Genomic DNA, 25812 nt, shown 5'->3' with positions numbered 1-25812 from the left:
CACACCGAATCCTTCACTGCGAAGTTTTTTGTTTCGTGTCGGGGGGATAGGGCGGAAGGAAAGAGGAGGGGGCAAAGATGAAGTAAAAGGGAAAACAGCAGAGATAAGGAGGAGAAAAGGTGTGCGTGTGTGAGGGGAGGGGAGGGGAGAAGGCAGAGGGGAAACGGAGCTCGCTCCTAGACGCTACACGCCCAAACATATATATATATATATATCTTTGGGCGTGTGTGCGTATCCGAGCGTGCCTCTACGGATGGCCGTTGATACTGCGCTCTTCACTTCATGAGAGCGCTGTCCTCGCTATATGCGCTTCTTTTAGACTCCTTCGGTCGCTTAGTTTGTGTGCGCGCATTTCTCTTAGGGACGGAGTGAGAGGCGAGGGGGACAGCGGGCGCGCACACACACACAGGCAAGCATCTGTGCGGTGCTGTCCTTCCCAATCGCCGTTCTTTCGTTCTCGCGCCGTCGGGACTCTGTGTATACTCTCTAAGAGCCCCATCAAACTTCATCTCGCGAAATACTGCACACAGAGAGGGACTAGCAGGACGGTAGAGGGGGATGCCCAATGAAATACCAGCCGGCCAGCAGCAGCAGAGGCGGGGAGGGAGACGTGCAGAGGCGGCTGGATGATGTGGAGTTGCAGTGATACCCGTACCTACGCGTTCCTCTCCCCCTCAAGTCCGACCTTCCATAAATATATATATGATGTAGTGAGCCGTGGGTTCAGACCTTACAACGCAGATGACCAGGCACGCGGCAGTGTCGCAGTCGCGGGAACGGGACGGTAGCGGAGTGGCTTACGCCACGAGGGGGAAGTGGAGGCTCGATCGCCACCCTGACCAGCAGCGGTCTCTGAGGTGCCCGCGGCTGTCCAGGAGCGCCACTGATACGGTCCTCTATGTGGCATGTCACTTCGGTAAGAGGAGAGAAGGTTAGGCGGCTCCTGCACTACGTAGGGGGGTGATGACCCGGCTGATGGCACGTCCTGCTGCGACAATCGTGAGAACGAAGACGCGGTTAAAGGGGTGCTCGCTGGCGGGCGGGCCCAGTGCAGCTCAAACACTTCATCCCCTCCTACATTGCCCTTCGCCTCAGAGGTGGTACTAGTGGCGCTGCTCCAGCGCGACGCACTCGCCGTCCTTTGCTTCAACGGCTGACTTGCGCCGCGGCTGCGCGGCGAGCTCCGACGAGATGCACACGAGGTGCTCGCAGCCGGTGCGCGTGCGTACTTCGGCCGCCACCACTGCTTCGCTTCTTCCCGCTGCCGCCGCGCCTCTGCCTGCCGCTCCAGAAATGCCTCCACACCCCACGCCGGTTTGGCGTCACCGCGGGGCAGCGGAAAGACGGGATCGACGTGCGGCTGGAAGGAGCATTCCTCGGCAGCCGTCTCGTTGAGTTCGGCGCGCAGGTCGGCAAGGCGGCGGTCGCGCTGCTGCGCCCACATCGCTGTTCGTGCTTCGATAGGCATCGCCATGTACCCGGTGCTACTCTGCGGTGGCCGTCCAGCTTTGGGACGGAAGGTGCACTCGGCAGCCTCTTGCCGCCGCCGCTGATCCAGCAGCTTGAGCGCCTCCTCTTCCTTTCGCCTTTCCGCCTTGCGCCACAGTAACCGCCGCGCCTCCTCGGTGTTGCGGGCCACACCGCTGGACCTCAAGGCCGATATCCGCTGGCGCCACAGCGCATCCGATGCAGGACTCACAGAAGGAGTGAAGGTCAACGTTACCTGCTCCTCGGCATCGCGCGCCGTGACGACCTTCTTCTTGAACGTTTTCCGTTGGGGCTCAGCGCTGGCACTAGGGGCGCCAGGATACAGGCAGCTACCTGGGCTGTTCGTCAGCGCTCCCGAATGCCCATCCAGCGCTAATTGCCGACGCCGCTCTTCCACTATGCGCCGTGAGGCATCGTTAATCTCTGGATGTCCGGTAGGAACGTTCGGCTGCGCCGGCTTGCGATACTTAGACATGTGGTGAGTGTTGCGGAAGAGTCGCTCGTACGGCTTTATGCCTGCCTCCTCCTCGTAATACTGCCGTGACAGCTCCGCCGACTTCGCGGAAAGCTTGGGCTGGAAGGTGCAGAGGAGTTCGACCTCCTCGTCGTAAAGGGAGTGACGCGCCGCCGCGTTGCTGCGGTCGTTGTGGCGCTCGTATAGGCGACTCACGACATCCTCCTCAAATTCGATACGCGAGGCGTAGGCTGAGATGGACGGGGAGAAGCACCTCGCCGAGGCGGCGACGCCGCTGAAGGAGGAGACGGGATAAGCCTTCTCGAAGGCAGCGTGGCGGCGCTGTAGGCGTGCCTTGGCCTCGGCCGTCAAGGACACCTCCACTGGAGCGCTTCCACGTTCCGCCCGCGCCTTCTCGTTTGCGTACGCCGTGATGCACGGCGCGGCCGGCACCGCTCTCAGCTCGTGGCGAATCGCCTCCGCCTGTGCCCGGGCTTGGCGGGCGCGACGCTGCTCGCCCCATCTTAGAAGAGATGCTGTCACGTCGCCCCCGCTGCGTCGAGACCGCGCTGCACGTGTCGTGACGGTGGGAGAGAAAGAGCAATCCTTCGCCTCCGCCGTCGCGCGCCTCTTTGCTTCCTCTTGCGCCTCTTTTTCCAGGAGTGCGAGCTTCCGCTGATGAAGCTCATGCAGACGCGCGCCGATCGACGATGACTGCCGCGCCAAAGAAGTCTTGCCTACCCGTTCGGCGTACAACGATACGTGGGGCTTGAACGGCGCATGCTGGGCATCTCGCACCGCCTGCTCCTGGCGGAGGAGCTCCAGATGCTCGCGGTAGCGCCGCCCCGCCAGCTGGAGATACTCAACGACCTCTGTGACATCCTGGCTCCCCTCACGTTGCTGCAACGCCGCCATTACAGCTTCGACTGCGGGAAGCCTCCTGGGAGAGTAGGGCTACGAGCTCCACGACAACGGCTATCAGCGGCACCTCGTCGTTAGTGCGCGCAGGATTGCTGTGTGCGTGTGTGACAGGCACACAGGTACACGCTCTGGCTCGATGCCACGGCTGCTGAGTCTGCGGCCCCTGACCCCAACACACACACACATACACGTCTACATGTATATGCACATGCGCGGAAGAGCACGAAGAGCGGCAAAACAAAACAGGACGCCGTAAATGTATTCGCGCGCAGTCGGGTCGGAGAAGGACGGCCAATGGTGGGCGGAGGGAGGTGACGGAAAAGGAAGAGATTATGGTACGTGTGCTCGCAAGCTCGTCCGAGACAGGCAGAGGCAAGGGCTGGTGAGTAGTGGGGCTTGATGGATGTGGTGTGCAGCGATGGTAGAGAACAAAGGTCCAAGAGGAGTAGCAGAGGAAGGTGCTGAGAGAAGACGGCGGCACCTCTGTGGGTATGGCGCCCCTCCCCCTTCCCATGCACAGACGGTGCTCATTCTCCTCCCGTTTTCTCTTGTGCACCCCCTTCCCGCCTCTCCCTACGGTTCGCTGTTTCACAGGGGTGCCGTGGCGCCATCGTGGTCCCTGCAGTAGCGGCTGCGTTTGCTGCCTTCTCTTCACTTACAAGAACAATGAGCTGTGTAATGGCACCTATTACGAGATTCGCACATACACACATACACACATAAATAGCTAGATGGATGCGTGGGGCGAAGGAGGCATTCCTTTACTGCGCAGATCTCTCTGTGTGTATGTATGTGTGGGGGGTGCGAGTTCAAGCGGCCGTACACGACCGAAGTGCGCTGAGGCATTCGACAAAGGAGAGGAAAGGAGGAGCCGCCAGGAGCGGAGGTGAATAAGGCCGGCAAGCGCAGAGACACCTTTTGCCGCGCGATGTGCACCTTGCCCACAACACACTCACCGCTCTCGCACAATGTCATTTTCCATTTCCTTGCGCAGTGCACGCTTCCGCGCCTGCGCCGCCTCGAGTGCGTCCAGGGTCTGTATGATAGGAATGGCGAGTGTGCGATACCGCTCTTCCGCCCGGTTCACTCCAATACGGCACGCGCGGTAGATTTCGTAGAGGAGGAAACACATGGTGATGAAGAGCAAGTACACAAGGACATCAGCGATCGCGTTGCGACTGCGCAACTGCAGGCGCAGCGACAGCAAGCTCCACGCGTAGTAGCGCCGTGTCAAGCCCTGGCGCGCGCGCCTTCCCACGCGCCACCACGGGGTTCGCTTTGCCATAGCATCCACAGTAGTCAGCCCACGATGTAGGCGCAACAGTCGCAGTCCATATCTTACGCTATCGCTCAACGAGTTCACTGTGAGGCAGCGCTGCATCATGCTCCCCTCCTCGCCCGCCTTCAGCAATCGCCTGTACAAGCGGCGCATAGCGACTGCCCCCGACATCTCGGTCAAATCCGCATCAGCACCCGAGATCTGCTTCTCCACCGACGCACTTGAAGACGCCGAAACTGAGATCGCAGCGGTCGTGGGCGCGGCGGAAAGGCGCCGACAGCAGCGCATCGCAAAGGGTGTCACAGAGGGCCGTGCCAGGCCTGCAGCAGAGGTTTGACAGGCCGCTCCACAGATCCACACGCAAACAATATCGCCGCTGGGTGTCAAGCCGCTACTGCCTGCCCTCTCTACTGTTCAGAAAAAGAAAAGCCTGTATATTTTCTTGTGTTGTCGGCCCGGCAGTCACGAAGACGTCATGCCGCGACAGCTCTTTTACCACTGCACTGGTCGCGAAGAGAGACGCGAGGATAGAAGAGAGGAGGAGGGGGCGAGCGGGTAGGGGGGAGGTGGGGATGGCGAGACCGAGAGAATCGCTAGCGCCAGCATCGGCAACCCTCACGAGCAGTTGACTTGGCATGCTGCTGAGAGGAGGAGGCACTGAGACACGAGGGCACGCTCAGAGGTCAACCATGTAATTATCCTAGACCCCGGCACCCAACCCCTTCTCTGCCATCTCCCCTCCTCGTCTGCCAGACACCTGAGGGCACCTTCGCTCTCATTGCCGTCTGCATAGCACGGGAAAGGGGGAAACGTTGGCGGCGTCGTGCGCGGCTTCGATGTGGGGCGCTGGTTGCAAAGGCTCACATGAGAGACGAAAGGCGAAAGCCGCAACGGCAGTGTCGGCACACGATGGGATCTATCGAGGGCATCCACTACAGCTGAGGCGCCGTCTTTTCCCACGCCTCACCCCACTTCACGCCCTGCTGTCACAGTATATTGGTGCGTGTGTCCGTCGATGTGAGCCTGCACGCGCGTGCGCGCGTCGTCACTCGTGCGACCTCAGCTGATTCGCTCTCTTTTTCCTTGTAGGGAATTGTTTCCTTCCGCATCAGGCCCGTGGGCGTCTAAGCTGTTCTACTGCTCTGTCAGTTGCACAGCTGTGCGGCACACCTGAGGCAGCAGCCGAACAGCACCCCCTACCTCCTCAACCTCCACATGATGATAACAGTACAGAGAACTCAACGCCTCCCTCCTCATCACACGCAAGCTCATCTATGGAAAAGCTGAAACAATTGGTGGAAGGGTGAGTGGGGGCCGGTCGTAAAGGGAGGGCGAGGGTCCTGGCTCGTGGTGTCGACTAGCGCTAGCTCACGACCTCTTAAGCGCTGTGCCAGCGGAAGACCTCGCCGCTTCCGCACCTCTCTGCCGGCGCTGTGATGCAGCCCTCCTGTTCAGCGGCTCACCGGCACCATCACGGCCTACCACCTCTCACCAGCCTGTCTCAGTAGCGCCACACGCACAACTTGGCACACAGCGACTCAAACAAACCAATCGAAAAGAAGGCCGGCAGAGAAGAGAAACAGCGGCCGTATACTCTAGTAGTGGGGGTGGAAGGGGGGGGGCACAGCGACGACGACAACAAAACAAAGAGGGGAATGCACCGGAAAATGATGACCGCGCATGGGGACAGTGAGTCTCGATCGTGTCGCCACGACCACCAAAGCCAGACGCACAGACGCTTGCGCACATGCGGCGCTAAGCACACACACACACACACCGAGACGATAAGCTCGTCACGATCGCTTATTCTTTGACTACGTGAGCTCTACTGTTGTGTTCTGCAGAAGGGCGCCTCCTCCATGCGCCCCCCTCCTCCGGTCACAAGAAAGGGGAGCTGCTTGAAGAGGCCACACGCAAAGGAAACGCTTAAACGCAGCGCGGCGCATGTGGCCCCCTCCCACGGAGGACAGTCGAAGGAGCGGGAGGCCACACACAAGCGCACGAAAAGCGGTAGAAAATGTGCAGAAGCGATAGAACAGGACCTCGAATGAGACATGCACGTCATGGAGAGGCACCCACGAGGCTCGAACGGAGAGATGCAACGCCATACATACACGCGAAAAGACTGCGCGCACACAAACAGGCACACACACACACACGAGGTGCACGGCTGCCCATCTAACAACGGAAAATGAAACGGCATGACCAAAGAAGGAAAACGTAAATGCACGCAACACGCACTCACGCACACACACACACACATGCACGCGAGCTTGTGTTTCTCCTTCCGTGTCTGTGTGTGGTGGGTGGGCGGGGGACATAAAAGAGGCGCCTGTAAGCCATAAGCCCTACCAAAACAAACAGGGGGACAATTAAAGGTGAGCGGCAGTTGCATCTAGTGAAAATAGCGACAGGACGAGAGCGAGAGGCGGCGGCGCATGAGGCATGTGTAGTCGCACACACACACACACGGGCGCTTACACACTTATAGGTATCTTTGGCTGTCCTTTTTGCTCCGACTCAATATCCGCCGGGGTCGCGCGAGTAGGAGCGTGTGGCGAGGTTGATGCGCATCGTCCCGAGGTAATTGCTGGCTTCCGACATCAGTTTCGTCTCGCGCTGCTCGAGACTGTCACGCTGCTCACGGAGGCGCAACTCTTGTTCGATTAAGGTACGCTCGTGCTGAGTGATAAGCTCTCGCTGGCGCCGGTGCTCGTCGAGCTCGGTCTCTTTTTGCTTGATGGCTCTGTCCCTGTCGGCGACAGCGCTGCGCGCAGCGTCCACCTCCCGCTCTCTCTGCATCACCTTATCCCGTGCCTCGGCCACAGCCTTCTCTCCAGCATCACGCCGGCTGGCCGCCTCATCTGCCTGCCGCCCGATTTCCTTGCCAGCACTGTCAAGTTCGCGCAAAACTTGGTCAGCCGCCGCCACGTTGCGTTCCGCCACACGCACGGCGTCCTCAGCCTTCGGGATATCGCGCGCGATCGCGTCTGCTTCCATGGCGGCGTCTCTTTCGCGTTCCTTCGCCTGATTGGCCTCCACCGCCGCCTGCTCCGCCGCCTGGTGTGCACGGTCAGCGGCGCGCTTCGCGTCCTCGAGGGCTTTCTGAAGCTGGCGAACTTTGTCGTCGGCTGTGTCGGCGTCGTTCACGAGAGCAGCAGCGCGTCGGTCGAGCTTGTCGGAGTCGCGAGCTAGGTCTTGCAGATCCTTGCGTGCCTCCTTCTCTCGCTCCCTGACGGCGCCGAGGTCCTGCTCCCTTTCCTTCTTCTCGCGCACCACTCGCTCCTTGCTCTTGCGCGCCTCCTCCATGTCTTTGGCAAGGTCGCGCATGCGGTCTGTGCGATCCCGCAAGTCGTCATCAGCGGCTTTCACGGCGCTCTGCGCGTCTGCGACGTCGGCCTCGGCGTTCTCCAGGCCACGCTGCGCTTGGTCCAGCGTGGCCTCCGACTTCTGCGCAGCCTCCACCTCTGCCTGGATCTCTTTGCGCATCTGGTCCTCCTCCCAGAAGGCCTTCGACCGAAAGTACAGACAGTCTGTCATGATCGGGTACAATCTTGCAAAGCGCTCGAACTCCGGGTAAGAGATGCGGTGATCGTGGTTGAGATCAGCGCGCTCGAAGAGGTCCTCCACCGTCGCACTGGAGAAGTCCAACCCCATGTTGTGGAAGCCGTGCTTGAAGTCATCCTGATCGATCATGCGAGTGCCTTTGATATCGAACTCCGAGAAGACGACGCGCAGCTTTTCCTCCGGAGACGCGTCCACGTTGCCTCGAGCAACAAGGGCAGTGCTGCTGGCCCCGCCTGCATAGGGCCTCCGCGAGGTGGCGTCACTGCGGCCGCCGGTGTACGGCGCCAAGGCGTTGGAGGTGGATGCGATGGCGCGACTACCGGGCGATGTGTTGCTGATGGGGGCACTGCGACTCAGCGCGGCCACAGCCGTCGGCGGCTTGGCCGCCGCAGGAATCGGCTTCTGCGTCTCCTTGTGCCAGGGGTTCTCTGGCTGGAAAGCGTAGAGCTGGCAGTAATCCACCAGCTGCCCCTCGCTTAGAAGGTCCACCCACTTGCTCTTGTCCTCATCGTACACTTTGATCTTCGCGATGTGAAACGTGTGCGGCGGTACGTTTTCTGGCCGCGTGCTCGCAATCTCTGCTGAGAAGGCACTCTCAGACATACGGGTAATCTCCTGCAAGCTGGGGCGGCTGGGGAAGCTGAACTCGAAGTTCAGCTTATTGCCGAAGATATCGGCCGCCACCTGGACAACGAACATCGTTGCAGAAAAAAAAGAGTGGTGTAGCCGCAGCGAAGCGAGGAGTGCTCTACCCGGAGAGGCTCTCCGCCGTTGGTGACAAGAGCGTCGCTGAAAAGGAAGGAGAACGGTACGCGTTGGCTAAGTCCCCTGTCAGGACTGCACAGTCGCTTGCTCGCTGCCGTGCGCGGGGCGTATTTCGTGTCAGTGGTGTTTTTCGGTTTGAGGTGCTTTTCTTTTCTTCCTTCTCTGTCTCTCTGATAGTGCTGCGTTTGCGTGTCCAACACGGAGTCTCCGAAGACTCGTATAGATGTGTGTGTGTGTGTGCGTATGAGACAGGTTCTCAGAGATTTGGCGCGCGTGCGAGGTGGAAAGAGAGGGGTGATGTTGTCAAGAGTCACAAGAAATAGAGTACGTCCAACACGACGATGAAACATGAGGGCGTACGAGGCGAGCATGCGGTCGACCTCATCAGCGCAGAGGCAATCAGGGGTTGAGCGAACGTTAGCAGCGTCTGCTAGCATGCTTGCTACCAGCGATGGAGGCGCTTGCACGCGTTAAGGCGTCGAGTGGAGATGAAAGTTGCCCGAGATACACATGAATTAGGCGAGACCTGACACGGAAGCAGTGCGCACAAACCCACACACATTGGCAGAGGGTCACGCACTTACGCGCTCATGACCACCGCTAGACGTGCCCTTCTTCGGCTTTTCTGTTTGTGCGCGTGTGCCGTTCGGTCCCGTATTTGCTTCACAATGTCCACGCATGCACACAGCCTCTCGGACATAAGTACGAAGAGCTTGTGTGTGTGTCTGTGCGGACGGGCGTCGGCGGGTGCAGCCCTCAGAAAGAGGGGGCAACAAACGAAAAAAAAGACGCGAGGAGCGTCACGTGTGGATCGACAGAGCGCCCTGGAAAAACCGACAGTAAAACACACCCTAGCATGCATGCAGGCGCTACTGCATGAACAAGCGCACAGGCGCATGCACGTGATTGTGCGAGGCTTGCAAAGCGAAGGGGTGTGAGAGAGAGAGACGGAAAGGGCGGAGGCGACACACGGCACTCAGATGGTAAACGAAAGGAGTAAGAGGAGGGGTAAGTGAAGGCAGCAAAGGCGGCGCAAAGAAAAAAAAAGAGCCGCTGGATATTGTATGGAAGAAAAGGCAAGTGAAGAGCTCAGAGGCGATGGCGACAGCGTGAGTGAGTCAAGAGCGAAGACGAAAAAGAGCGACAGAAGAGGTGCAATGAGATGTAAAGGGGGAGGGGGAGGGTAGGAGGAGGCCTATCACAAGCAAGAGTAAAAACACCATGTATGGCAGCAACAACAGACCAAAAAGCAAGAACGCATAGTTGATGATAGGAGGAAGTTGAGGATAGCACAAGCCGGAAAGAAGCGGAGGGCAACGTCAGCTATGCGGCAAAGATGAAGTTGAGGAGGTGGCTTAAGCCGGTGTGTGCGCCAATCGAGAAATGGCTTCCCCCCGCTTTCACTTCAGGTATGCCAAGAAACGCGAGCAAGAGATCGAGCAAAAGAGCGCTGTCGCTCACCTCCTCATTCCTTGGGATTAGCTGACGAGAGTGTGCGGGAAGGGACGGCTGCAACGATCACTGAGGTGCGTGCACGCCAAATCCGCGAGAGCGATGCTCATCTTCCCTTTTCCTCTATTCCTTCCAGTGTGTGCATCCTCTCACCTTTCCACAATGAGCGATTGAGTTGCCGATGCTGTGTAATCCTTCTCTACACCATAGACTTTGCTAGTCATGAGGTGTGCCGTTGTGCGCCGTTCGCGGAGTCCGCCACACACCCAAAGCTGTCATTGCTTGAAAATGAGGTTGGCCAAAGGAGAGCGGTGAAGAAAAAGAGTCTTGGAGAGCATCTCTGCATGTCTGCGTATGCTTCTGTCGAAACACATCGGTCGGTTGCGCCGCAAGGCGGACAGAGAGTTCGGAAGAAAAAAAGTAGCGGTAGGTGAAGGTAAGAAGATGCGAAAAGGACACATCTGTTTTGGTGAAACGACAGGTGGAGAATAATGGGATGCACACACACACACACGCACACACACACACACGCACACACACACACACTTGTGCAGATCACCAAAAAGAGAAGCATGTGTCTTCGATTGTTTGCAGAAAATGCCACGGAGCGCGATGAACAGACAGGCAGAGAGCACGAGCCGATGAATGAAGAAAACACCAATAAGGCAGCAGCACCCGCTAGTGCCCAGCAACAAATAAGTAGTGCACATGCTTGCAGGAACCTCAACCAAGCAAAATATGCCCACATACGTAGCGGCACAACAGCCCTCTGCAGAGCACCTACGCATACAACAGACCGCAAATCGATGCTGACGTTCCCTAGTCGTCGCCTCACCACCATGGGAAGAGGAAGCGGGGCCGGCTACCCGAAAAGAAAAGGAGCAAGTCAAGCAAAAAGCAGTGAGCCCCGCCGTAGCAGCCCCCTCTCCCCTCGCAGACACAACATCGACATCCACTTCATGGATGCTCTCTCTGTTCTGCGTACGTGCGCGCGCGCGGGAAAGGAGGAATGACGAAGGCTTGTGTGGTAGCACATGCCGTAATCGAAATGAAAAGCACACACAGAGAGGAGGCGTGAGGAAGGGCGAGACGGATGGAAGAGTGGTTGCCATTGCTGCGGAGTCCCCCTACCACACTCGTCTCCCTTACTCACTACACACGCAAACACATATGCAAGCGAACAGCTGAAGGGCGAAAAGGGACAAATAAAGACGATTCCACACGCAGAAAAGAGATCTGTGGCCTCGATGGTATAGAGAGAGGCAGAGATGTATGCGCAACGCAGAGGTCGGTGGCAAGAGGCGGCAGAAAAAGAAAGGATACGAAGAGAGGCGTGCAAGCTACATATTCGTAGTCTCTCGTTCACTTACCCCTCCCCCCCTCAACTCCTTCATGAGAAACGATGCATTCGCGCGCGTGAGTACAGGGCAGGGCGGGTGTGTCTCGCAACTCGCTTTGCGACTCGCCTCTTCCCGGAAGCCCTTTCGGCGCGTGCGCGGGAGCCCAGCGCATCCGCCTCGCCGTTGCATGCCGGGCTATCCCTTCTCATTCCCCCTTTCCAAGTCGGCCGGGCACTCGTAACTGCAGAAGAAGCCGCGCCCCTGAGAAGCCTTGGGGCCAAAGAAGGACGGAAAAGAAGTCAGCAAAGCACACGGGGGCGAAAGCGTCGGCGGAGAACGCAGACAGCACCATGAGGGAAGGGGGAGATGGGGGAGGGGGCGGAACACACGAAAAGGTGAAGGCTAAAACGGCCACACGAGAAGAAGCCAACAATGATGATGAACAATTTCAAGCTTGCTTGGGCGTGAGAGAGCAGATGGCCCTCCGGCGAAAAAAAAATGGTAGCGGGGAAAGCTGGTGGGAGGGGGGTCGAACCAGCAGCTGCTGCAGCGGTGTTCACAGTGATGCTAAGCGAATCGGAAAGGCGGGAGGGAAACAAAAACCTGCGGAAAACGCCCAAAAACCAAAGACGATGGAGAGGGAGAGCCAATGCAGCCTCCAACGCACGCACGAGCGCGTGAGGCACCGCCGCAGGTCCCGCTCACCCTCCACGAGACAGACATGCTCACCAATGCACACACACACACACACGCACGCCCCGAGACACATCCCTCTACTCGTGTGTGTGTATGTGCATTGGTGAGCATGTCTGTCTCGTGGAGGATGAAAGCACCCCGTCGAGCGTGTGCTGAAAAGACATAAGCTGCCAGACCTCTTACAGCCTCAAACTGGTGCCGCTAATTGGGTTTCCGTGACTCCCTTCGTCGCACTGCGGCTTCAGTGGGTAGTGGTATAGAGACCGATGGCCGCCGCCATTGTAGGGGAGAGACAGGTTAAGGGGAAGGAAAGATAGAGGCTGCAAAGGTACCGGCACTCGTTTTTCACTCCAAGAGTACCTTGCCCTCTAAGAGTGCAAGAAGAATAGGAGAGAGGGGAGTGAGGAGGTGGCCGCAGCGGGTGCTCAACGCGAGGCACACGCAGAAGGTAATGCAGAGCGATATGAAGATGCTGAGGCCATCACGCCTACCCCCTCCCCTCCCCCCGTTCATTGAGCGATTCGACCTGCACCATCGCTCTGCCTGTTGGCAGAGGACGAAGAGGAGAGAGGCGTAAAGAAACGAGGGGAGAGCGCAAGGCCGCCCAAACAAACAAAAAAACACTAATGGCAGCAAATAGAAAAGCCGAGGTGAGACAGTACAGACACACACGTGCGGAGACGGAGCGATGAACGCAAGTGGGAAGGCGAGTTGAAAGCAGCACTGCAACACGCCGGAAACGATAAAAATGGAAGGGAGGGAAGTAAAAGAGAGAGGCACACGCGGGTGCGCCATGGAGCTCGTCTGACCCCAACCTTATCAGCGGTACCCCTAGCCATGAAAGCTTATAGAGAGGCAGAGGGATGGGAGGGAAAGAGTGAGAAGAGGGTGGTGGCGCAGGCATAAGAAAACATGGACGAGCTTGCTCAAGTGCACACGCTAGCATTCAGAAAAGGGTATGGTGCAGGTGCAGCTGTGCGTAGGTGCGCGTGCGCATCGCCATTAGTGTATGCAATGGGGATTCTCTTCCAGCACACGCACGCGTGCATATACTCGAGACAGCAGCAGCGACGGCAGTAGCGGAGGTGCGCGGAAGCAGTGCTACGAGGCAAAGCACTCGGAAAAGGGTCCTTACGCAAAAGCTAAAAGAAATCGAAAAAAAAAGGGATGGGGGGGGAATGAAACGCAAAGAAAGATGCTGAGCGCGCCAGCGAAAGAAGGAGGAGAGATACCATCAACGCCGCCACTCGGCTGAGCTACACAAACGGTGGGAGGCAGAAACAGAAACGAGTCGAGGCAAGGCTAAGGAAAGGTCGAGGAGCGGTAGAGCTGGTGATAGCACAACATCCTCACAGGCCTTCGCTGCACACATATGCATTCAAAGACAACCTAAAAAAAACCTTCTCTTCACAGCGTGCCCCGGCCCCACCGCCACGAGCAAGCCAGCCACAGCCCACGCGCGCCACCGCAGCTCACCTGCCCCCACCCTCCCCTCCCTGCTGTACCGCCGCAGGATCCTGGCCATCGCGGACGAGCCGTCTGCCGCCGAATCACGCCACGCGCCATCGCCGGCTCTGTTTGCCTTTCCAAACCTCTTCTTTGCGCACCTGCTGCATGATCGGCGCCGGCCAGACTCGGGTGGACAGCACTCCTGGATGCAGGCGGGCCGCGTCCAGCGCCCTGCTCGAGGGCCGATGTGCTGGCCTCTGTCATGCGGGCAGTAGGATGTAGGACTGAGCGCGCGCCGCAAGTGCGCAAGCGCGAAGCCGGCCAGATTCGGGCCGCCGCATTCCTTTATGCGCTGCGGGGGATCCTCACACCGGAGTGTGGAGGGCTCGGTGGTGTGATTCGGCGGGCGCGCGCCACGCTCCAGGCGCCTGCGCCGCCGCAGTGCACCCGGCCGGACGAAAAAAGATGCCACATGCTTCGCATCCATGCACTGCATAGCTGACTGGTATGTGCCTCTTCGCACCTTGCTCGTCTGCCGCTCCTGCGCTCACGGCATCCAGATGTCGTGCTTGGATGCAGTATACGCCATGCTGGCGCACCGACGGCTTAGCGCTTGTCGCCCTGGAGGGCGTGGGGGGGGGCAGCGGAGGGCAGCCAGAGAGAGGGCGGAGGCCGATGCAGCGCAAGCGAGACGTGCGCCATCGCGTCACTGCGCGCACGACCACAGCGGCGCATGGGGCGCAGCGCCGGATCGGCCACACTGCCAGCGCAGTCGCATGCACCACAGCACCTGCGCTCCGTGCCGTCACTGAGAGCCGCCCGCCTTTGCAGGAGTGCACAACACGCGCCGGTGCCCCGCGAGCTGCTCGTCAGGGGGGGGCGGCGTCTCCGGGCGCCCCGTAAGCTCAGCATTCGCATTCCTCTGATGTGGAGCGAGCCAAAAAAAAGTAGACAAAGAAAAAAGGAATAGTAAACGCACTAATGAAAGGAGGAAACGACAGAAAAAAATGTATGAGAGCGGCCTGGTCACGGCGTGGTGCTCGTTCATGTGAGAGTGTGTGTGTGTGTGCCTGTCTGTCTCTGTGCGAGTGTGTCTTGGGACAGTTGGATGGGTCTTTCTACATATATGTATATATAAAAATGTTTCCTTTCCCCGGGATTCATTCTCTCTATACTCGAAACGCGTATACGCGAAGTGAGCCCCCGTCGCGGATGCATCCACCCACACCCACGCCAGCCTATGAACACGTTTATCGCCCTTTTTTTCTTATGTCTGCCACAACGCTCCGAAAGTCCTTGTTTGGTGTCTGTGCTGCGCCGTGACGCTTTGGCCCATTCGTGTGTCTGTTTGAATTCATCTTCCTTGGAAGGGAAAGCGCCGACAGTCGCAGTAGGGCACTGCCGCGACGCAAGGCGTCTATGCAGACGATGGCGTCAGAAGAATACACCGAAGGAAAAGTACGAGGCGACTAAAAAAAAGAAAGTCACGAAAATAAAGGAAGGAGCGCGCGTACTCACAGACACACCAACGCACAGATCGACGGAGATGCGAGCGGGGAGAAAGAGAAATAAGAACTGAGAATAGAAAGAAGAGCCCCTGTGGCCCCGGCATAGGGCCCTAAAGATACACCTGTCAGGCAAAGAGAGAGCGAGAGAGAGGAGGGCTTTATGGGAGGGGTGCCGTGGGGGCTTCGAAGCAAGAATAGGAAGACGATAGCGGTTGCGGCACGAGCACAGAAGAGCGAGAAGTCACGAATAGTGGACTGCGGGGGCTGAAGTACCAGCAGTTGCCCGCTCATCCAATATCTGCTAAGCTTAAGGGGAGGATGAATGGCGCGGGATGGGGGAGGGGGAAGAGCCGTAGGAAGAAGGGGAGAGAAGGGCAGCGCAGAATGGCGTTACGAGACAAGCACGTCCTCACATGGAAGCTGCGCAACGCCACCGCCAACTTCCCTCTCTTTTTATACATTTTTTTGATGCGCCCAACCACTATCTCTGAGCTGACTTGACTTTCTACTGCTGTCCATTACTTGCATGCCTTCTCTCACCTTGCGACGCGGTTTCAGCAAGACAGGACGCGCCCTTTTTCATAAGGGGGCCCAATGCCGACCCGCCAAATCCGCGGAGCTCTGACAAAAATAAAAATGGCTGGTATAGAGGAGCTGTAGCCGAGTCCGTAGGTATGCCCACTGCTTCTGTGTGCGCTATTCTGAGCGGGTGACGCGCGTCATCGCTTCTGCAGCAATGCGGTGAAGACCGATGTCGGAGAATGGGCGCTTCCTCACGCTGCCTTACCGGCAGAGAGGTAAGATACGCCCCGCTGGCGATAGATTGTCCGTGCACATGGAGGAATGGCGCCATCGCGCAAGCAATTCCATGAGCTGCATGCGTACCGAGGGAGGAGGACAAAGCAAGAGACATGGCACACGCACTCGGAGAGATAAGCTCAAACAACGACAACAAATATGGAGGATGGCCCAAAGGTAAAGGCAAAGCGCGGGAACTGGAAAGGGAGTAAAGCAGCGTCACTCTAGTAGACGACACACGAACACCAACATCAATATAAGGAGACAGAAAGGAAGTGGCGAGGAGAGGAGGAGCGAAAAGAGTGGTGGTGGTGGGGAAGGGTAACGAGCATGAAGGGAAGCGAGAAGGCTTTAGCGAAAACATCAAGAGGAATGTGATGGGGGAGGTGAGGGGAAGCAAAGATAGAGAGGGGAGAGGGAGACGGTGAGAAGGGAAGAAGCCCTGTGTACACCAAAGCAGAAATAGTGGAAAGTAGGGAGCGGTATGGGTTTCGAGTAAAACAGGAAGACATTGACAAGTAAGAATAGGCTGGCTGGCACACACACACACACATACTCACGCACACACTTGGCAGAGCAAGCCAGCGGTTGACGGACGAGGCTTCTGAGAAAGGAATTCACTCATGAACAATAGCAGCACTAGCAGCGGAAGTTGCTGGGCACGCAGTGGTGTCGAAACGGCACATGTGCGAGGGAAAAAGAGGAAGCAGCTGCCCGATGCCTTCCTTCATGACAAAGGAGAGATTAAAGTGAGCATCTGCCTCGCGCCTTTGCGCGCGCATGTGTAAAAGCGCCAAGAGGGGAAAACAAAGATCCTTACGCTCACGCATATGTGAGATAGGGGTGGGGAGCACTGTCTGTGTGTCTGTATGCCAGATGCCGGACAGCTGCTGTGGGTACGCATACGTCTGTGAGTGTGGGTTTGACAGTTTCCAGGTGCGAGAAGGAGATGAGGACAGGCGCAGCTATTCTTTTCGTCTTTTTTTTGTTGCTCGCACGCGTGTGCGTGTCTGTTGGGCAAGAGTCCAAGTATATCGACGGAATCACCACGCACACCGACGGGCATATACGCACCTCTCTAATACGCCGGCACCCCAGCGAACATTTCCGTTATTAACGATGAGGACGGCCCACCATGTAGAAAAAAGAAAAGGACGCTGTACAGAAAGACAAAAGTGGGAGAGGAGTGACGAAGGGGAAAAAGGGAACAAACATAGCCGCACACACACACACACAAAAAAAAAAGAAAGCGCTTCCTCACAACGAGAGAAAACGAGCGATGCAGAGAGCAATAAAAAAAGTACGCTGTCACATACGTTTTTTTTCGAAGAGAGGAGAGGAGGAGCGGGAAAAGGGGGAGCTGACGCACCGAACGACTGTTCTTGAGGACACGAATCTTGTCTTTCTCACGCTGCATTCAGTCGTTGGCCTCTTGGAATGTCTCTACGCACCGCGACCACGCGCACTTCACAAAGATGGCAGAGGGGGAGGGGGAGGGGAAGGGGGGAAAGCGACGAAGCATCGCACGCTGAAAGAAACAAAAAGACAAGCACCATCAACAGAGAAGCAGAAGTACAAAAGAGAAACCGATCTGATTGGAGAAGCGTTTTGCTTTCTCTTTGAGGAATACGAGAAAACAAAAAAATGCGCTCTGCCAGCGTCACTCCCCTTCAGCGCCTCCCTGCCACTGGCAAGTCGCACACATACACATACACAAAAGAGATGCTCACAAGCGCGAAGCACAAAGCAACAAGAAAGGTGGAGTGAAAAGCAACCACCAAGAAGTGAACGGCGAATCGAAAATAAGCAGGGAGGGAGGGGGGCTGAGGACCGAGGAGGGGCGCAGAGCGCGAGGAGAAGGATCAAGAACGACAGAGAAACCGAAAAAGGCGCACGGTGAGCAAGCCACAAAGCACGTATCTGTCTATGTCTGAGTATGTGTGCATATGCAAGCCGCTTTTCTTTTTGCAGTACGTTGCGTTCTGATCACTTTCGTTTCTGCATGTCTTCTCCGTGTGCACATGTGCCTAAGCATCGTTCATTCTCATGGCTTTTTTCTTCGTTGGCCCGGTGCTTCTCGAGTATGCTCTCCCACCGCATACAAAGCGGGAAGTAGGAAGAAGAGCAGCCACAGCAAGCGACATGGTGCACGCCGACCTAAGGGGCTTCAGGTAAAGATGCCGGCGACCAGAGAAAGGGAACGAAGAGTTGGGCCGGTGCGACGGCAAAGAGGAAAGAACCACTACGACCATTTATGCCAAAGCAGCGAAAACGGTAAGAACTAAAAGAGTACGAGAAAATGTAGACCAGAAACAGGAAGCGGAGGAGGAGAGACGGCGGAACTATAAGGGAAGCTTCTCTATCGGTCAGTCGCTATGGGGTACGCGCGCGTACGACTCTGTGTGTAGGGAGGGGAGGGCCTCAGGACAAGGCATGTACGTGCATACCAGCACACCTGTCACATGTGCATAGTAGTTAATGCACGTGCCCAGTCACTCGGCTCTGCATCCGCCGCTCAGGCATACTTACACGTTTGCCCGCTCACAGAGAGCGGACGACAGAAAAACCCGGCAGGTCCTTTTCGGTTCTGAAGAGGGACAGGGAAACACAACCACCAAGAAGTGAACGGCGAAGCGCTTAGCGTGTGAGAAAATGGTGATAACACCACCAAAAAAAAGAGGAATGTCAGGATTGTAATGAAAAAAAGAGAGGAGGAGACACACCCACACAGGCACAGCAGCGACAGCGAAGAAACATAAAGACACAAGGAAAGAGTGTTGCAACAGCCAAGCAAAAAGGAGGACGAAGAAAAAGAGCGTAGTTGTTTTTCTGTTGCCGTGCTTGGACGTGCGTGCATGTGTGTGTGTGTGTGTCTTCTTTCATTTTTGTTTGACGAGAGGATGAAGAAAAAGAAAATCGTCACAGACCCTTAAAGTTGCACACGCGCACGCGAAGAGGGAGAGGTAGAAGAGCGGGCTATAAATGCCACACACAGCGCGTAAAGGTAGTCCATTGGGTATGCGGGCTTCCGTGCCTTTGTGTGTGTGTGCTCGTAGGGGGTGAGCTCCCTTTGCCTGTGGCGTCGAGTTCTTGATTCGCTCGTTATCCTGTCGCTGGGAGGTTTATGAAGGCGCGCAGCAGACAAGGAGCTCAACGAAAGCGAGAAAACTAAAACGCAGCCAAAAAGACAGCGATCATGATGATGTATAAGGAGGGGTGTGTCGAGGAAGGAGTAAAAGAGAGGAGTAAGAAGAGAAAAGGTACGTTCAAGCGAAGAGGCCGAAAGTGCGCATGACAGGGGAAAGCAAAAAAGAAAAAACGTAGGAGGAAGGCGGAGAGGTGGGCTGAAAGGGAGTGCGAAACAAAGGGAAAGGGTAGCGGCGAACCGAAAAAAGAAAACACGCTTGGGTAGATGGAGAAAGCCAACAGATGGAACAAGCCAACACAAAGTAGCGAGGGGACGAGTACGAGCACCCGATCCTGTTATCCTCACCCCCTCCTCCCTCCCACTTCGCTCTTCGGCTTCAGCCCGCTGGTCGGTGTCATCGATGCGAGAAAACGAGAGCAAAGGGGTGCGGAGGAGAAAGAGAGGCGGCTTAGGAAGAGAACAATAGAAATGGCTTGGGGGAGGGGAGGGGGGATGGAGGGACGACAAAGAGTATACGAAGAGACGCGCCACGACTATAAGACGCCAAACCCAACAAAGACCACGTGAATCACACAAGAGAAAAGAGAACGGAAAAAAGGGCGTGCGGGGGCGGGGGGAAGGAGAAGTATCAGCAAGGAGAGACACAGGCAGACAGGCACACACACACATAGGAAGGAAGAGGGGGGAGGGGGCACCACAGACAAAAAAGGTCAGGAAAAGGAGAGTCTGCTGAGAAAACTCCTTATGGATTATATAAGAGTAAGCGAGAGACAGATTGGAAGTGGGGAGGGATGAGTCGTCGAAAAGAAGAACGCACGAGGGAATAGACACACTCACAAAGACGCATACAGAGATGAGGGGCAGTACGACGCAAGCGCCAACGCCGGCCATCAGAAAGGGGAAAAAAAGAAGGGAGCAGGGCCGACAAGACCAGCAAAAAAATAAGAGAGACACAGGGGGCAGGAGGAAGGAAACAGCAAGCAATCAGAGGTGGAAGCTGTCAAGGTCGCTGAGGGACCTACCGCAGCATACCTCATGTGCTCGAGCGCGAGTGGCGCGTCCCTCTTGGGATGCGGCCCTGGTGCTCAGTAAATCGCGTTGGCTGGCTGCATCTGCTGTGCAGACGACGCCAATACCATGTACATCACATCCCCCGCGCCCTGCACCGCAGTGCTGCCGTTGGGGATGGCCACCAACATGGCCGGCTGCGCGTGCGTCGTACTCGGCAGTGGGCCACTGGCGTTTGTGAGAACATAGGTCGGGGTCAAGGCGGTGGCGGCGGGGTATAGGGGGTGAAACGGCGGCTGCTGGGTCGGCACCAAGTGCGCGGCATAGTTGATCGGCGTCACATTCGACGACGACGTGTGCGTCGTGCCGGAGGAGTCAGTGAACGTGCCGCTCGTCACTGTGGCGGCCTCTGTGAGAGGTGCACTCGCGGCAGAACGGGCACGGCGAACCTGAATCTTGTTGCCGCCAACCACGTGACCAATCATTTCTGAACGGGCCACTGCCGCGTCGTCAGTGCGCTGAAACAGCACAAAGCCGTAGCCCTTGCAGTGGTGTGTTCCCTTGTGGCACATCACCTTGGCTGAAACTATGGGTCCAAAGCGCTTGAACAGTTCGTGCAGGTCCGCGTCCGTAAACCATTCGGGAAGAGATGCCACGTACAGGTTGCTGTCATAGGCGCGCGCAGCTGGGTCGCTGGCCTGCACTGACATGTTTAGCGAGTCGTTCTTCATTGGCGACACGTTCTCCCGGGAATCGTTGGAGGGCACACCTCGGGCAGCGGCCTGCAGCGATCCGGACATGACACGCGGTGCGGGTACCTGTAGCGAGCTCAGCATCAGTAACTCCGAGTCGGTGCCGGCTGTGACGCCGAAGGGCGTAAAAAGACCAGGAGTGGGGCTACGCTCAGGCGCAGCAGGAAGGCAGTCGAAACCCCAGTCGGCGTTATTGCCGGCAAGGATATCGAAGTTCAGTGTCATGGTTACTTGATGCAAGAGAAGCGTGCAAGGTGTAGCGGAAGAGGCGAGCAGAGACGGAGTCTTACACCGCAAGTTGTACGCGCATGCGAGGAGGGGTGCAATGGCAGCGGAAACAAAAAGGCGTTACGTCTGATTTGAAAAGAAAACCACGATGAGCGAAAAGAAAAAAACGTCTTCGAGCTGCAGAAGAGGAAGAGCAGAGAAGATATGTGCAACAGCCAGCGGGTAGTGCAGAAGGAGTGAGCAGCTCGCCGAGACACGCGTTTTGCAACGACTCTTTTTGCTGTTGTTATGCTCAGCGTACCCTTTGATCTTGCGTGCTACTGATGGGACGAGTATCTGTGCGTTTCCGAGGCGTGGGCTGCGCGGCAGTAATGTATGAAAGAGGCTGTCGAAGAAGGTGCAGAGCAAAGAGCAGTAGTGAAAATTGCCGGTTGGCAGAAAAAGAGGCGCTAAGACAAAAGAAAAAGGCTGTTGGGCGTTGAGTGAGGCAGAGAGAGCAAGTGACACCTGCCACGGTGGGCCGCGGGAAGAGTATTGTGAGGATACATGCGTTTACCAAGCCACAGAAAACGAAACGAATAGATGGAGGGAAGAGGCCTTGATAGTAACGTGGAGTGCGACGGGGAGGTTTGAGTAAGCATTGCTGCTTCCCAACGGGCCCTACACGGCAAAATGTCTTTGTTTTCGTCACCCCAACGGAAGTTTAAACGATCCGCTCTTGAGGCGCACGTACGTATGCTCGTTAACACGCACACCTGCGGATACCATGATGTACAGCTGCACGCTTACTGCTATCGCTCCTTGCCAGGGCAAGGCTGGGATATAGATGACTTCCTGTGGAAGGGCGCCTGTCGTTGAACAGGATTCTTTCACACTTTTTTTTTTCATCGATGAAAGCGATGGGCAAGCCGAACAGGTGCACCGCGCGACTGAGGCGTGATGAGCGACACGGCGGCAGAATTGAGTCAGTTGCGATGACGCTTAAACAATTCTACAAAAGAGTGGTGATAAGAAGCGCGCGACTTTCAAGAAAAAGACGATTAACCAAATACAAAACGGAATAATAACAGAGAGACAGTAACGGTGCTTTCAAATATTCTTCACGATATCCCCTCCCTTCCTTTCTTTTTTTCATCGAGCGCTATCAAACGTCTTCTCTCACGGTTGTCGTGTTGTGGAATGCGGCGGCGTAGCGACCCTCCGCATATGTAGACCTCTATGTGTGTGCCAGTTTGAATGTGAAGAACCGGAGGCGCGCGCGCATAAAGGAAGCCTACAGGCAAAGGTAAAGGTACAATTTAAGACACAAAACGATGGTAACTTGGAGTGAGGGAGGGAGCGAGCCAAGGCACTACACAGCGGGACGAAAACACACGAGGCGAAAAGGAAAAGAAAGGAAGGAAGAGGCAACGAGAAGAAAGGAGAGAGGCAGCAGAGCAGCGGGGAGCCACCATGGTAAAAGCAATGCGGCCATCCCCTGCGGGCGCTATACCTCCATTCCTGCGTGCCTCGCTTCTTTTGGCACACATTCATTGCAACAACGTTCGTGTGCGTGTGCACAGACGCCAGTCCTCCCTCTGTTTTCGTTCCCCCTTCACGCTGGCATCCTCCCACTCTTTTCACATTTGCCGCCTTCTCTTTTTGTGTCTTGCGCTACGTGCGAAGGAGGGAAAAATAAAACACTCGCCGCCGCGCGCTCCGTCTCCTTCTTTGAAGCAGAGGCCAAAGTGGGCATTTACACGTGCACACACGAAGAGCGCCCCCTAGAGACGTCTTTGTCCCTTTGTCATTAGACTCGAAAAAGCTATGATAAGCTTAATCCCACCCCTTCCTCCATTACGGGTAGGTGTATCGATTCCTCTCGTATCACATCTTTGCTTGAGCGCTTCCCCCTTAAAAAAAATAAGACACTAATCACAGGAGGGGTTAAGGCCAAGAGAAGAGGGGCAAAACCAAAAAGAAAAGTGGAGAGGAAAAGAAGAAGGAAATGCAACAGCGAGTGAGAGAGACGAGAAGTCATCGAAGAAAGGAAAAAAACGAAGAGGTCAAGAAGAGGCACAAGCGAAGGAGGCCCGCTCTTTCGACGCCGTCCAACGTCGCGACCACTTGCCTTTCCGTGCGCTCTTTCACCTTCTCCCTAGTCCCCTCAAACTTCAGCTTTTTTTCTTGCTTGCTTTCTTTCTAGTTCCGTTCCTCCTTCGGAGAAAACGATAGCTTCTCCGTCACGAGTTCATTCGGTTTTCCCAAGCCTTCCTCGGCCACTGGTGTTGCTGCATTCACCCCTCGAATGCACCCTTTGAGCAGCGCTCATGAGAGGAAGTTAGAGAGAGGGATGCCGTCTGTACGCCAACGAGCACAAGGCTCTAGAAGAAAGCTGTTGAAACAGTTACCCTCCCATGCCCTTCCCCTCCCCTCGAACTTTTTCGTTCCTCCTCTGATGCCTCCCGCGACTTTCTCCCTTCTCAGCAAACGCACACTGCTACCCGCGAAGCTGGCTTCTTCTTTGAGCTAAGAAGGTCGCTATTAAGCTGGTCTGACCAGCAAGAGAAGTAAAAGTGAGGCGCGCAGATGGGAGAAGTGTGGAGTTCGAAGTACGAGGGAGGCAGAGAAAACAGAAGGAGCACGCGGAGAGGAGTTCCACTCTCAAAGGTACGAAAGTATCGAAGAAGTGATGGAGACGGTAGCCTTAGACAAGAGGGGACGTGCTGTACGTTGTTGTTAGACGCAAAGCATTCTGCAACGATTTGTCGTGATTAGCTGTCCATTAAGCGGAATAGCGCAGTAGCAGCACTTCCTGCCTCCTAACATGGGGAACGGCGGCCTCTGTGGCAAGGAAGACGGCGTACTACCCACCATCCGTGGCGAACAAAAAGAGCAGCACAAAAGAGACGTGGCACACAGAGGAAAGTAAGGACAGAGAGGTGGAGAGTGAGAAACGGAGAGAGCAGACTCGGGAAACACGTAAAACGAAACGGGAAAATCAGCTCCCAGTGGGGGAGAATGGGGAGAGTGGCAAGAGCTAACGGGTCATACGCTCGCTTGCGTCTTCACCCTTTTTTCTCGATGCTTTTCGAGGCGGCAGCAGCCTAACCATTGAAAGAGAGACCTCAATAAGAAAACACCTTGAGAAAGAGGACAGGTCCAGCGCAAGAGAGGGAAGGAGGGAGGGAGGGAGGGAGAGAGAGACGGAAGGTGGGAGAGCACACCGAGAACACAGAGCCTGCGACAACGTACTGTACGGGAGATGGAGAAAAGCCGCGCCTGGATATCTGTATTCCTGTGCAGCCACCGGCAGGCACACGCTCATCCAAGGAAAGAGAATCGAAAACGAGAGAACAACGACAACCGCTAGAGCAGTGATCAGCCATTGTGCCCCTATTCCTCCACGGTGGAGGACTCAACTGCAGGTGCGCTTTCTTAGGCGGATCAATGGGGTGTGGATGCCGGTACACCGAGAAGGCGCACACTAAAAAGTGACGCGCGCCTACCCGCCAGCGCCCTTTCTCTGCGTTCACGTACGCACAGACAGACGCACGCAGCCACCACTACCGCTACAAAGAAAACCAAATCCATCTCACTACTTGAAGACTGCCCTCTCTCATTTACACAACGAAACGCATAAAAAAAACACCTTGAAAAATAAACCGAAGAGCGAAAGAGAGAAATGAAGGCGAAAATTGAAACCGTCACAATGAGATCTGCAAGCAAAACAAAAGCAGAAAGACAACCGTAATCTGTGTGAAAGAAAATGGAACAAAAACAGGCACTGAGCACATGCGCTGGAACTGTGAAGCGCCTCTCTTCGAGAGACTGCGTCAAAAGCTCTCAGCATCCCCACCATTTCTGTAGCCTACCCACTGCTGGCGTGGCTACTTGACGACTTGCACACTTCTTTCGTGAATTATAATTGCACTATTTATCTCTTTTCACTTTTTTGCTGTTGCCTGGGGACCAGCGTACACGTAAAAGACTACCGGAAATGCACTTTCCCTCGTCCAACACCAACCAGAGAGCGAGGCTTGCTCTCAGAAGGCGGCGGTGGTGGCGTCTCTCCGCGAGCATCTGCTTACAAGGCGGTTTGCAAAGCTGAAAGCTAAATCACAAATGCATGCAGATAGATGCATAGTGATGATGTGAACGGGAAAGGAGCAAGAAATATACAACCAATTGAGAAGCAGAGAGCATAGGACAGATATAGAAGCACTAACGGGCAAAAGATCCGGCGCTTAGGGGGAAGGAAGGGCAAAAGGCATCGTGCACTAGAAAGAAAAAAAGGGCACTGATGGGTTCCCCTGCCTCTGTGTATGAAGAGGGAGTAGTCAAATTGGTGCGCATCTGTCTTGGCGTTCAGTGCGGGGGCAAGAGTATGCATATATATATATATATATTTGCGCAGACACAACCGTGCTACTCATAGCCGATAATGATAGCAACAAAGGCTGACGTCACCCGTTCCCTCGCCAGTTGGCAGTGCTTCTGGCTGCACTCACAACGCGGAGTGCATCTCGGATACGATTCACTGGAGTTCACACGCACACGCGCACAAACACGCGTGCGTGTGCATCTCATCACGTTCCTATGCTTTGAGTCGATACACGCACACGGGGACAATGAGAGAAAAACGGCAAAACGAGATCAAGAAAGGAGAAGAGGAGGGGGGAGGGCATTGAGTGAGCCCGAAAGAAAACCAAAGCATACAGCCATCGAGAAAGAGAGCACGGCTCGAGTGACGCGATAAGACAGACACGAACAGACTACGACCTATGAAAAACACCTCGATGTGCTAACTGAAATTTTCAAAGCGAGACAGCTGAAGAAAGGGATCTGTACGCGCGCCTTAGTAATGCAAACTTCGAAGTGGTTTTACGGAGTGACGAAAAGAAAGATGGCCGGGTGATGCTGTGCATGGCTTCACATCAAAGGAAGAGACGGCGCGCATCGGAAGCACTTAATGCACGC

General features: G+C 56.0%; 4 protein-coding genes across 4 annotated transcripts; all 4 read right to left on the bottom strand.

Moving 5' to 3' along the window:
• Nucleotides 1-730: 730 nt before the first annotated feature.
• LSCM1_07533 (uncharacterized protein) lies at nucleotides 731-2857 on the bottom strand (the record flags this gene model as incomplete). Its single annotated transcript, XM_067324900.1, has 1 exon — nucleotides 731-2857. One exon carries the CDS (start codon nucleotides 2855-2857, stop codon nucleotides 731-733), a length of 2127 nt encoding a protein of 708 aa, XP_067180745.1.
• Nucleotides 2858-3815: 958 nt separating this feature from the next.
• LSCM1_07532 (uncharacterized protein) lies at nucleotides 3816-4430 on the bottom strand (the record flags this gene model as incomplete). The annotated part of the gene is made up of 1 exon (XM_067324899.1): nucleotides 3816-4430. One exon carries the CDS (start codon nucleotides 4428-4430, stop codon nucleotides 3816-3818), a length of 615 nt encoding a protein of 204 aa, XP_067180744.1.
• A 2232-nt stretch (nucleotides 4431-6662) lies between these two features.
• LSCM1_07531 (uncharacterized protein) lies at nucleotides 6663-8408 on the bottom strand (the record flags this gene model as incomplete). Its single annotated transcript, XM_067324898.1, has 1 exon — nucleotides 6663-8408. The coding sequence occupies one exon, from the start codon at nucleotides 8406-8408 to the stop codon at nucleotides 6663-6665; it is 1746 nt and encodes a 581-aa protein (XP_067180743.1).
• Nucleotides 8409-19950: 11542 nt separating this feature from the next.
• On the bottom strand, nucleotides 19951-20850 carry LSCM1_07530 (uncharacterized protein; the record flags this gene model as incomplete). Its single annotated transcript, XM_067324897.1, has 1 exon — nucleotides 19951-20850. The coding sequence occupies one exon, from the start codon at nucleotides 20848-20850 to the stop codon at nucleotides 19951-19953; it is 900 nt and encodes a 299-aa protein (XP_067180742.1).
• Between the last annotated feature and the right edge of the window lie 4962 nt (nucleotides 20851-25812).

The sequence above is a fragment of the Leishmania martiniquensis genome, chromosome 9, assembly GCF_017916325.1.
Source record: "Leishmania martiniquensis isolate LSCM1 chromosome 9, whole genome shotgun sequence".
Lineage (NCBI taxonomy): Eukaryota > Euglenozoa > Kinetoplastea > Trypanosomatida > Trypanosomatidae > Leishmania > Leishmania martiniquensis.
The sequence above is the reverse complement of the archived record's forward strand: the minus strand, read 5'-3'. Positions and strand labels throughout refer to the sequence as shown.